We start from the raw sequence: 12,278 nt of genomic DNA on the forward strand, positions 1-12,278 counted from the left end.
GGACATCAGACGCACGGCTGTAGGTAATTAGAGGAGGTTAACGAGCCTTCTAACGAGGCTAATGAGACTTCTTTAACGGGAGTTGAGTCAGAATACCACTGCTGAGAGTTCACGCAACTAAATAAACTCAGTTATGTTTTGGATTTTTTTCTATCTCACCTGTCAACAGGGATGCTGGATGAAATGTTCCCTTTGGGGTGTGTGCACAGGAGAGATGCCCAAAACACCACGTTAGTTTATTCAAAGGTTCTGAATAAAATGTAGTGCATTTTTCTTCTAATAAGTGTCAGATAAAACCACATTATATTCTATTTTTTTATTCTATTCCCACTTACTCTAACACACACACACACACACACACACACACAGTTATCTAAAGAAGAGTATTACTCCATAATACCAGTAGTACACAACAACTGTCACATATTGGCCAAACTTGGTCAGACTACCTTTCACAATAATAAAAAGCCAATGGCACAGAATGTGAGGCAGTAACTTTAAGACTTAGAGTTAACATTAGGTCAGCTCTCCCCTGGTTCAGGAAGCCGTTCCCTTGTCTGGAGGTGAGAACACTCTCCACTACTGCTGACCACAAGCAGGGTGACACTCCCAGACCTCGTCTGCACAACAAGTGTTTTTAGCTCTTCCTCGACAGTCGCCGTCTCCCTCCCACTCAGATGGAAACTCCTGTTAAGACTGTGATGGCCCTATTCTAGGAAGAGTGGGGGTGTGTTTCTGGTTTCCAAGAAAGGAAATGGAGCCAGGTCAGTGTGTGGGAGCGATGAATACCGCCACAGAGAGCGAGACAGGAAGGCAGACCTGCTGGCGTTCTGTTGACACCAGCAGGTGTGTATAGGGGGTTGTGAGGGGGTAAAACTGAAACCTACAGTAACTATTAACCAGCTCCACACTCCAGATTGTGCACAGTGGTTAGTTACACGATAAAACGAGTGAAAATTGGCAGAAATATTTGATCATAGTTTTAAAATTTGATTTTATGTAAAACTGTTTATGAAAAATAGTTTTGATGTGCTTGTTTTGCTAAATGTGGCCCTTTATTGGGTTGGTTTATATTGTTCTTATTTTAGCCGAGTAATAATATGAGTTTATGGAAATATTAAAAATACCTGAAAAGGGCAGTGAGTACAGATGGAATTATATTTGGCATAGAAACTGGCACAGTGCGTAATTGAAGAAGTCCGTCACTCAGCTTAGTTCCACGTTATTTCCCTTGGGTCAAGTACTGAACCACTTCTACTTTTATTTCAGTTTCACTATTCAGGAAACATCCTGAAATACATTTACATTTATGGAATTTGTCTTACGATTATCAGTTACTCAAGTTGTACTCAGTCATAACTGTAAGTCACTGTAAATGATGGCCAGAGGTGCATAGTGGCTGTCTTCTGATGGGTTCTGTGACAGGCAGCAGAAGGCAGAGTGGACATCACCAGCATGGTGTGTTTGCATTCTCCAGTTTAGTAGATAAAAGTGGGTTAACTTGACTGTTCTCTTCCAGACCATGGACTGACGTACACGGCACTTTCCTTTTGCCCTCTCTCTCCATGCAAACAGTCATGTGTAAATAGCTCTTTCAGGCTCAGTCATGTGTGAGGAGGGGGCCACACGCCATGGTTTGGCTCTTTGCTCAGGTTCTGGTAGACGGCGCATGTGCTTTCTCGTCTCGGCCGTTCCACGTCAAACATATATATATGTGCGCGTGAGACAGAAAGAGAGAGAGAGAGAGAGAGAGAGAGAGAGAGAGAGAGAGAGAGAGAGAGAGAAAGAGAGAGAGAGAGTCTGCTAATGAAATGAGATGAAAGGTCAGAGGCTGTGAAGAGTGGACCAGATGATGAGAGTATTTTCTTTATTAACCTTTATTTAACCATATAAGTCCCATAGAGAAATAAATCTGTAATCTATAAGAGACTTGGCCAGGAAGGCAGCAACGGGACAATTACAGTCAAAATATACTAAATGTTTCACATTCTGCTTAACAATTACAGTACAAAGAGTACAATAATGATTTTATAGTGGAATTACAAGAGTAACAAAGATCTGAGGTTTAAAGCCAGTCTGTTTAAAAACTTTAAATGGGCTTTAAACTAATTGTTGAGGGAGGAGAAAACATACAGGCCTCTTTGACCTATTCAGTGTGAACTTTCAAAGCATTTTTAGGAAATAAAAACACAATAACGCCATTTCCCTAAATGGATAAATAACAACATAACAGTGACTAAGCTGTCATGTTGACAGAGCAAGCCAGTTAACTCTGGAGTCCAATCAACTTTGCAGTATTTTCCAAAGAGGTAGAAAAAAAACAAAAACCCTCAAGTCTGCATTCAAAACAACTCTGTACTCTATAAATATTACATTGCCTGTACCCAAAGTTCTTATCAAGCATGGAAGCCCAACAATAAATAGCTGTATCACCAACATAAAAGGTGGAAACCTGAATTAGGAATATTCTCTACCAAGCCACTACAAATACGAGGAAGAATACTGGGCACCCTTATATAATCCCAGCACTTCAGGTATGAGACACATAACCTACCCATAAAGCCCATTTTCTGTAAGGTACATCTACAGCATGGCTGGAAAACCTGGCCACCTAATACACAGCAGGAAGTAGGAGTGGGCTAGCATGTGAACTTCAGCAGCAAACTGAAGATGCCCCGATGCCCTACATGGAGCAAACCCATGAGCACACAACAAAGTTGGGTGCGTGCTAAAACATGTCAATCATTCATTTCTGACAACTGTATATTTAGCTATTGGCCTCGGATCTTCGACAGTTAAGCCATCCTAGTCTGTGACTTCAACGTCCTTGACACATTTAAGCAGGGGCTGTCAGCACGGCCTGCCGTGCCCTCGCACTCTACACCGACCACGTTCTCCCATCTGCGCCAACTCACCGGCCAATCATGTCTGTCTTTCTTCCTCCTGACAAACACAGGAAGTAGGATGTTGGCACCTTGGGGGGAAAAGGAGGGGCCTAAAATAAATGTAACGTGCAGCGGTACTGCCTGTGCCTGGCTAGACTAATGAGGCAAGGTGGCAATAGCGAGTGGTATGGGGCGGCGGTGGACGTTCCCAGGGGGGGGCTCACGTCAGAGCCTATACTCTCCTCATTCATGCCCCAGTTTCTGTGCACAGAGCCCATAAAACACTTGGGACAAACAGGCTGCGGGGCTCCAATTAGGTCACATCACTCAGACACATTTCAGCTGCTAGACTTACTATCCTCATTTCATGCTTCTACAAAGACTCAAACAGGTAAATATTGTTGCAAGAAACCTATACACACTCCTGAGCCATCGTGATGGTGTACCTAACCAGGCAATGGCTGCAGTATTGATCCTTTTGGCAGACATGATTTTTTGCATTGACGTGAATGCTTGGTATTTTTCTTTAAATTAAAAAAAAAAAAATCAAAAATCAATGCCATTTTTCATTATAACTTCGACTTTACAAGGTTAATCTTGATTCAACAGTTTTTACTGTTAAACAGGATGGATTAGACCTATTTTTCCACAGTTAAATCCTGTGCTATTTAAAACATTTCAGCTTTTCTACATCGTCCTGCATGCGTCCACGGGCGTCCCAGTGGGGTGTGGTTGGCTGTGCACCGAACACTCTGCAATATTTACAGAAGTGAACTGGAACTGAAACGACGACCCCACAGCTGGTTCAAATGGAGTGGAATAATTACTCGATATGATATTATGTTGAGCAGCAAATACAAACTTGCAGAATTGTAAGATCTGTTAAAAAGAAGTACACACAATGACACACTCTACATGTTTGGTAGGTCCACAATGGTAGATACAATATGTTATGCATATGAGGACATTCTTTTAAAAAACATGCATACTTTAATAAATAATTCTTTAAACGGATGTTGATGGATTACTGTAGCCCCGCCCACCTTGCGGGCCTGTTCCATGAGGCATGGAGGTGTCAGACACAGGAACAGTAGGACGCAAAACAGTAGGGTCTTGCTTTTATCACAGCCCAGCAGACATGCACAAGGTGACCTTTCTGCAACCTTTAGCGTGGACGAACAGACCGGACAGCAGCGTCAGTGTCCAACAACCCCCCCCGTTGCACATGAACCTGCCACTTCCTGTCTTAGTGAAGGTGAGAATCTCTCGACCATCTCTATTTGTTTTGGGGGGTTTTTTTTATCTCCGAGTCCTGCAAGTAGTCACAAACGTTTTTAAGTAATCATAAACTGATTTATCATGATAACAACAACGTAATATTGAACAAATATTATTTAGATGCTTTTTAAAAGTGTCAGTAGCAGTTAGAAATTCAGGGTAGTGAATTCCAGCATTAGTAACTACAAACTGATCCTGACTCGCCCCTCTTCAGCCAGGTAAGGGGTGGGGTGGCCCCCATGCTACTGGTTGCTGATTGGTTGACCTAGGTGGAACATGTCTACCAAGCATTCAAATATGACCAGCAGAGAGGATCTTAAAATGAAGTCTAAGGAATACAGGGAACTCATGAGGTGATTTGAGAGCCAGTGTAACTCATTCTGTTAGGCATCAGGATGCTGAACTCATTACATGTTTGTAATATAGCATCTCATAAGGTCAGGTAACAGTGTTAATCCAGTTTGACACAAACACAACCCCCCCAAAATGGTCCAGATGTTAGATACTATGATGATGTAATTTTAGAGGCAATATTGATGCGTTTTTTTGGAAGCTGAGATCACTGCCACAAATACCACAGTACATGCAATCTAAATAATTTATAATTATATAATTATAATGCAATTCCTAATTAGATTGCAGTGAAATATTTGTCAAAGTATGCATTTGAATAAATACATATCCCATGTGTAATCAAAGCAGAGTTTTGGACCCTGTTTTGATCTCTATGCTATACAGTGTGCAGTAGTAAAGGCATTTATATGTGCAACCAAATGTCGACATATTAACACAGTACCAATCCGCCGTTTCACAACCCACCAAAACTCTCCAACAGACAATTCTCAGATCTCATCATGCCCTACACACACCCACCCCTAGATTTCCAGCAGGTGAGCCACTCTGACCATCACCCCTGACACAGAGCCACAGAGGAAACCTTACCGGCATGAAGAACCGACAAAAGAGACAACCTCGACGGAGGAAGCATCGGGCGGGAGGGAGGGGTGTTTGAACAGCCTTCTACAGTTTCAGTACTGAAAAGACTGCAGGGTAGAGCAGAGAGGAACAGAGGTGTCAGAACAGACATGAACTGGTGTCATTTCATTCAGTCTGTCTCAGTGTCAGGCTTTAACCATGATCTAATTGAGGCTGATCAGAGCGAGTGAGGAGATCAATGCAGCACTACTGAAACACACACACACCCACAAAGGAAGCACATGTCCTCGCTGTCTGTGTAACTGGAGTGGTTTGTCCTAGCTTGTCCGCACTGCCGCCCATCACTTCAGTTTAAAAGCCAGCACAAGCCCGCGTGCCCCTCTAAGACACATGCCACACGCGACGGTCTAAATGTAGCACTGGGACAATCAACACCTTGCTCATGCCAACCCCCAAAGACACTAAAAGAAACGCCTGCTGGCCCCATAGACTGTGGTAGCACAGCACCACCCAGTGGTGCATTCTGGTAAAAACAGTACACCTGTCATGGCACATATGCAAAGCCATCAAAGAAATACTGTCTTCTTATTGAGGATTTGCTGATCCATGAGCTCCAGTCATACAGGAAAGTGTGTACCAAAGACTTTTACAAGCTCAGTCTCCTCTGAGACAGTCAATGGATGTTTATTGCAGTAGACAGGTTGACATCAAGCAGGTCATAATTCTTAAACTGTAGAAACTTGAAGACCGAAATAACAGTGTTATTCACTTACAAATAAGTGAATATTGTGAATTTAACATATATGGAAACTGACTCTGATGCATAAAGATTAAAGTACCATCATCCACCCCCCGGCTAAAAAAACGCCTAAATATAAAGCCATCCCTACAGCCTCTAACGGTCATCCGAAATTATTTAAGGAGGTGTCAATTGTACTTTACCCATTTCTAGCACACCATTTCTAACCCCAAAAGCTCAAATATAATTTATTATAAAAGTCTAGTTGTGTTCCCTACAACTGCACCAGCTGATGCACTAGATAAGGAATCACCTTCCAACCTAGTCCGTCTCAAAAAAAACAAACCTGCCCCAAGACGAGTAAAGAGAAAAATGAACACCACGTAGATATCCTTAAAATAAGGAGCATGTGGTGTGTAGTGATCTGGCGCCCTCTAGTGGCGAGGAGTCGGGCTACACAGTACAGCCCAAACGTGTTACGCTTTGATACAGACGCACGAGTGTATCCTGCCAAGAAACTAGTTTTTCCTCAGATACGCTTTTTATTTAGGGGGCGGACGACGACACAGAATTAAAAGTAACAGAACTAAAGGGAATCTGAAGGGACAAACATTTCCATCAAGATGTGAAACGTCAGATGGGCGCTATTTGCTAAGTGAAGGTATTTATCCGAGAACCTGACAGGCGAGATTCTTCCCACATTTTAACTTGTGGGCTAAAAGTAAACAGCTCTCACTTATCGCAGAGCCACAGCAACTGTAAGTAGAAAAGGACAAGTCAGAAGCTGATTTTAAATTTACAATTATTCCAACCTTTGTTCAGTACAACTTGGACCATCCATGCTTCTGTACCCCTCAGAGCAGCCACTGCATACATTACATTAATAATTAAAAAAAAAAAAAAAACAAACAAAAAAAAAACTCCACTCAACTTCAAACTAGACTCCTCTTGAGTAGCTGCAGGTTTTAAGTCGGGGTGTGTGACATCTTAGGTGAAAAGTTACATTAAAAGTAACTTTAAAGTTAATCAAATTAACTTGAATGCTGTCCAGTGGCAAAACAGATACAGAAACCAATTTTTACCAAATAATTAAAAAAACCCCACTATGGCTGAAATTTGTGCTCTCCTGTAAACTGGCCATCAATTACAACCCTTTGGGCCCAGTTGATCAATGTTTACAGCAACATCAGTAAGCCACGCACTCCCATTTTGCCAGTATTCCTAGATCAACACGTTGACATGGAAAAAGGGCCAATATTTTGCATCACCCATTTCTACTAATCCAAACAAAACTGGCAGCAGCCAATGAGCACGAACTCGTCCAAACCACCAACTTCACCTGCCTTTTGGAGGAATCACGCATTTTCTAGAGTCACTTACCAGCAAAATTGCTATAGAATTTCCCCAGCATTCAGTGTATACATGGGACTTCCCTCTGGACTCCCCCGCAGTCAATCAGGAAATACCTCTTCCACCCCTCCCCCAGACTTCATCATATGGTTTAAGAGATATTTAAAAGATCACTCATAGAAAACCACCAAAACAGATGTTATCAAAATAAATGTTTAATTACTCAGTTTAGTAAATCAAAGTGAAAATACAAGTTTCATTTGCAGGAAGCCGGACTTCTGCACAGCAGTTTCCACAGCAGCGCTCCCAAGAACCAAGTCACTTGACAGGAGCAGCGACTCAATATCTGAGGACAGTTGACAGCATTCAAAAGCATCACATTTTACCACTGCAGGAGAATGTTACCCCGCGTCCGGTGCCAGGGAGCCTTTCGGCTGCATTTCCTCCTGCCCGCGTTGTTCAAAGTTCAGCGGACCGCCATCAATGACGCATCAACAAACCTGAAAACTCTCTTGAACACAAATGTACTTGATGGACAACCGCACGGCACAACACACAATGCACAACCTTCACAAGCTCCACAGCCGACCGCATTTACGGGTCATCGTTCTGTTTGCTTTTCCAAGCGACCATGTATACCTGTGGGAGGAACAGGTTTACCTGTCGGTCACGGCTCCGAGCAGGGCTCAGGCCGCGTGGGCAGCTGTGACGCAGGGCGACGAGCTTCCCCTGCGCGCGCACGGAGTCCGCGCGTGGCTGTGAGACAAGGAGAGCCGAGAAATGAACCCTTATTCAGTGCGTAAAAAAACAAACAAACAAAAAAAAAAGATAAGTGTGAAAAGACGAACGCCGTCAACAACTCGGCGTTTGAACAAGACATTGCTCAGTACCGGCAACGACGAACATTCACAATATTTACGCACACGTCACTGCGAGTCCGCGAGCCCGCGAGTTCTGCGGCTCGGTGAGTCTTCGACACCAACTCGCGCGGCGGAGACGACTCATATTTCATTGAGGAAGAAAACGGCCTCGAAGTCTCGTCGTTGGAAGTCCATCATTTCGTCGTCACTACGCGGTGACGAATAAACGCCAGGATAAAGGCGCTCGGCCTGCGCAGACGCTCCGTTGCTTTGCCCCGAGAGCTCGGACACGCCTCGCGGGGTGTCCCACCACCGGGCCGAACCCCTGGACAGGTCCCTGTACACCAGCTCCATCAGGTACTGGGTAGTGTTGCGCGGCGCCATCGCCCCCGCCGGTCTCAGAGAGGGACCCGCGCAGCGTGCGGACGTCCCGGACGGTCTCCCGTGCACCCTCCGGCGCCTCTCGCACCGCGCGTCCTCGCCGCGCGAACACGGTAAGCGTCTCTTCCTCGGTTTGGACGGCTTGGGCTCTTCCGCGACCATGGCTTCAGCACACATGTCTCCAGTAACACCAGTATCACCAGTAACGTCCTGGTCCTTCGGTAGGTTTGGTCCTTAAAACACTGTGAACAAACCTTTTCAAAAAATGTTTTAAAAGTAGCAGAAAACCAACACCGCAACACACACGTCTCCCGAACGTTATGCCGTGCCTGTGACGTATGCCGTCTTTATGCACGTGTAGAGGAAGTGACGCTGTTGGTGCGCAACCAGTCACGTGCCGTGCTTCCGCTCCTCGCGCTCTCTGCCGCCCCCTATGTTTTTGGAGAGGGAACGTGACGCGGACGTCGCGCGCCAAACGCGCTCGTAAATGAGCCGCAAACGAGCGATATACCGACCGAACAGCCAGTCCCGCGTCGCCCCGCGTGATTATCGAGGCGCTTCGGGCGTGTTTTTTTTTTTCTTTTCTCGCTCAAACGCACGCGTTCGTGTTCGAGTGAAGCGCGCACTCAAAAAGGCGGAAGTGAGGAGCGTCCATTTCCGTCGAAGTGCCCTTCGTCCTGGACACTAGTCCACTTCGCGGCGCGAGCCGGCGAGACTTTGAGAGATGGATCACGCGCTGTACGTGGTGCAGACGGCGCCCGAGGACCGCGCAGACGCCGTGATGCACTCAGACTTCACGTACAGGTGTAAGTCCGCGTGATCCCGCGCAGTAGCCCGTGGTGTGTCCAAGCGCGCGGAGACTAGGGCTGCCTCGCCTCCTAACGCTGCGCTCCTGCTCGCATCGTCTCTCGTTAGATCGTGTGTAGTTGCGCCCAGTAGCAGAAAAATGATCACGTTGTGTCATATTTGTATTCACTGCAGGGACGGTTATACGTTTCTGTTTACATTACCATTACCCTGTTTACATTACCCTTACCCATTTTCCGACCAGATAACACTAAACAGTAAAAAGCAGATTCATAATGAAGTTAGAGAATAGTTTGTTTACTGATGGAATATATTCTGTAATCTTAATAATATCCCACAAATCACATTTCATTTACCCTAGCTGGCATGTGCAGTATTTTATTCCCATGTAAACACTAAGGAAAAATGTTGATTTATAAAGCAAAAGCCTTTTGTTCAGAACTAGAACAGTTAATTAGCTACTTACATGTAAATCCCAAAAGAAGCAGACCATGTTGTTTAACTGATCTTTTTTTTTTTTTTTTTATCAACAAACACATTACAATATGTGTTTTCTTGCATTTAAGGTATTGTCTGAAGAGTTGCCATTTGGTTGGCACTACCTTTTTAAAAGTATACATAAGAGCAAGAACATAAGTGGCTATGGCTGAATTTAAAACTAGACTATCCATTAATTTACTTCATGGAGAAAATGCATTTGTCCACGCTCATGAATGATGGGAAAACCTGCAAAACTTCTTCAGAGTGACATGTTTTATCTACTGCTGGATAAGATAGATCATGTGTACTGCCGTTTTGGTGTATGTATTCTTTTAAACTGAACACAATGCTAAATGTGTTAATACTTGATGATGGTGATGCTTTGATTCTTAACATTCCCATGTTTTGATTTCCTTAAGTGTCTGAGGCTGAACTGGTTAAGTTTGTGAGGTTACGTGCTGCTAACGATGCCCTCTTTACGGGGAAGAGAAACACTTCAGTCATTGCTTGGAGGTAATGTGATCAGTCCATACACACGCATGCACACACACACACACACACACAAACAAACACACACACACACACGCGCGCGCGCACACACACACGTGCGCGCTCTACCCTTTGCTCGGTGTGACAGGGCCATCTTGAAGGAGATGGGGATACAGAGGAGGATGTCCACAAGTCAGGCGAGAAAGAAATGGGAAAATCTCAAGAAGAAGTACAAGGTGAGTTACCATGTGTAGAACACATCTAGCTTAATATTTGTATCTTGGTGGTCACAGTTAAAAACCCGTTCACTGCAAGTGTAGCTGTGTAGGGCTTTAGTGTGGTCACCTGTTTCTTAGCTCAGTGTCTGAAAGTGTTTCTTTTATCAGGAAATGAAGAACCCTCCGCCAGGGGTCTCGGTCAACCCCACCAACTGGCAGTGGTTCTCCCTGATGGAGGACGCCATTGAAGGCAGGCTGAACAACAGCGAAGAGCTCCTGTCCACGGCGTCCCTCGGTGACGACTGTGACTACCGCCCCGACAAGCCCCGCAAGCGGACGCATGAGCCGTACCGCAGTGAGATCGAGCTCCTCGTGGAGGGCGACGACATCGCGCTGTCGGACGGAGCGTCGCAGGAGCGTGCGGACGCCGGCAGCGACCGCGACGATGTGGAGCAGGAGCGGTCGCTCCTGGAGAGGGAACGGGCCGCACTGGAGAGGGAGCGGATGGTGATGGACCGGGAACAGGCGGGGCTCGAGAGGGAGCTGGCCGCGCTGCAGCGGGAGAGAGCATCCCTGGAGAGGGAGAAGGCAGCTGTGGAGAGAGAGAGAGCCTCCGTGGAACACCAGCGAGCGCAGCTGGAGAAAGAGCGGGCAGAGATGGACCGGGAGAGGGCCAGGCTGGACCGGGACAGGGCCGCCCTGGAGAGACAGCGCCGGGGCGGCATGAGCGACGGGTCCCACGGAGACGACCAGCTGGCAGATGTGGAAATGGAACCGGCGTCTATCGAGAGGAGGCAAAAATTCCTCGACCTCTTCGAAAAGCTCATAGAGAACTTTTAAATAGTGTCGGACAATGCGGAGTTCCGTTTTTCCTCTACAGGTCCTCAGGCAGGAGATGCTGTTTGCTCTGCTGTAGCGCTATTTGGCGGAGCCAGAAGGCTGCGAGTTCGGACGTATCGGCTGCCTTGTCGTCCTGAGCACAAACAGATGTGATGTTTTAAGCATTTTGAGCGCTGTCCCGTGGAATAATCTTTCAACATTTGAGCTATCTCTCCGCTCAGCTTAAAAGATCAATGAAGACGTTAAGCCACCTGTTTTGGAGAGAGGTCTCCAAGACAACTTTATTTAATTGTGGTATTTCCATACAAAGCACACAATGCCTTGCTAGTATCTAGCCCCACCCCCTTACCCAGTGCCCTCACACAGTACAATAACTTTAAAGTGTTCATTTAAAAGGCTGTTAATCATGGTCTAAACAACATTTTAAAAAGTTATATACCAAATATTGCAGTTCATGTAAAAAAAAAAGGTTTTCAGAATATATATATTTTATATTACAATACAGACTTTACAACAAAATGTTTGTGTTATAATGCTTCTTTTATTGTTTTAGATAATCAGGTTTACCTTTCAAAAAAATCATTGACCACCAGCTTCCTTTGGTTTTGCCTAGTATGGTGAACATTTTCCAAAACGTGTTAGAATTATATGAATATTAACAACATATAATAATTTTTTTCTTTATAAAAAATATTTCATCATTATTTGGCTGGTTATCATGGCCAGTCCCAAAGAGGCAACAAGTAGAAACACTAAAGGTATTTGTATTTAGGACAGCAAGGCAGGATTTGCATTTGTTTATCATGTTTTGTGTCCGACGACTGTAGGCTTGAGCAGGAATGTCTCTGTCCATTAGAGCTCACCCTATCAAAGGTCAGCTCAGATGCACGGAAGTGTGAATTTCAGTGAGCGTTCCGGAGCTTTACCATCACGTGTAAGTGTGAACGCAAGTAATGAGTGTTTATTGCATTTGTGCATGTGTGTGAGGGGGGAAAGGAAAGAAAGAAACAAAACC

The 12,278-nt window shown here is 45.0% G+C and overlaps 1 protein-coding gene across 1 annotated transcript; it reads left to right on the plus strand.

The window, feature by feature from the left end:
* Positions 1-8,913: 8,913 nt before the first annotated feature.
* On the plus strand, positions 8,914-11,715 carry si:dkeyp-38g8.5 (uncharacterized protein LOC568385 homolog). The gene is made up of 4 exons (XM_027021608.2): positions 8,914-9,235; positions 10,136-10,229; positions 10,354-10,441; positions 10,592-11,715. Exons 1-4 carry the CDS (start codon positions 9,154-9,156, stop codon positions 11,261-11,263), a joined length of 936 nt encoding a protein of 311 aa, XP_026877409.2. The 5' UTR covers positions 8,914-9,153; the 3' UTR covers positions 11,264-11,715.
* Positions 11,716-12,278: the final 563 nt, after the last annotated feature.

This window comes from Electrophorus electricus, chromosome 7 (genome assembly GCF_013358815.1).
Source record: "Electrophorus electricus isolate fEleEle1 chromosome 7, fEleEle1.pri, whole genome shotgun sequence".
In the NCBI taxonomy this organism is placed as follows: Eukaryota; Metazoa; Chordata; class Actinopteri; order Gymnotiformes; family Gymnotidae; genus Electrophorus; species Electrophorus electricus.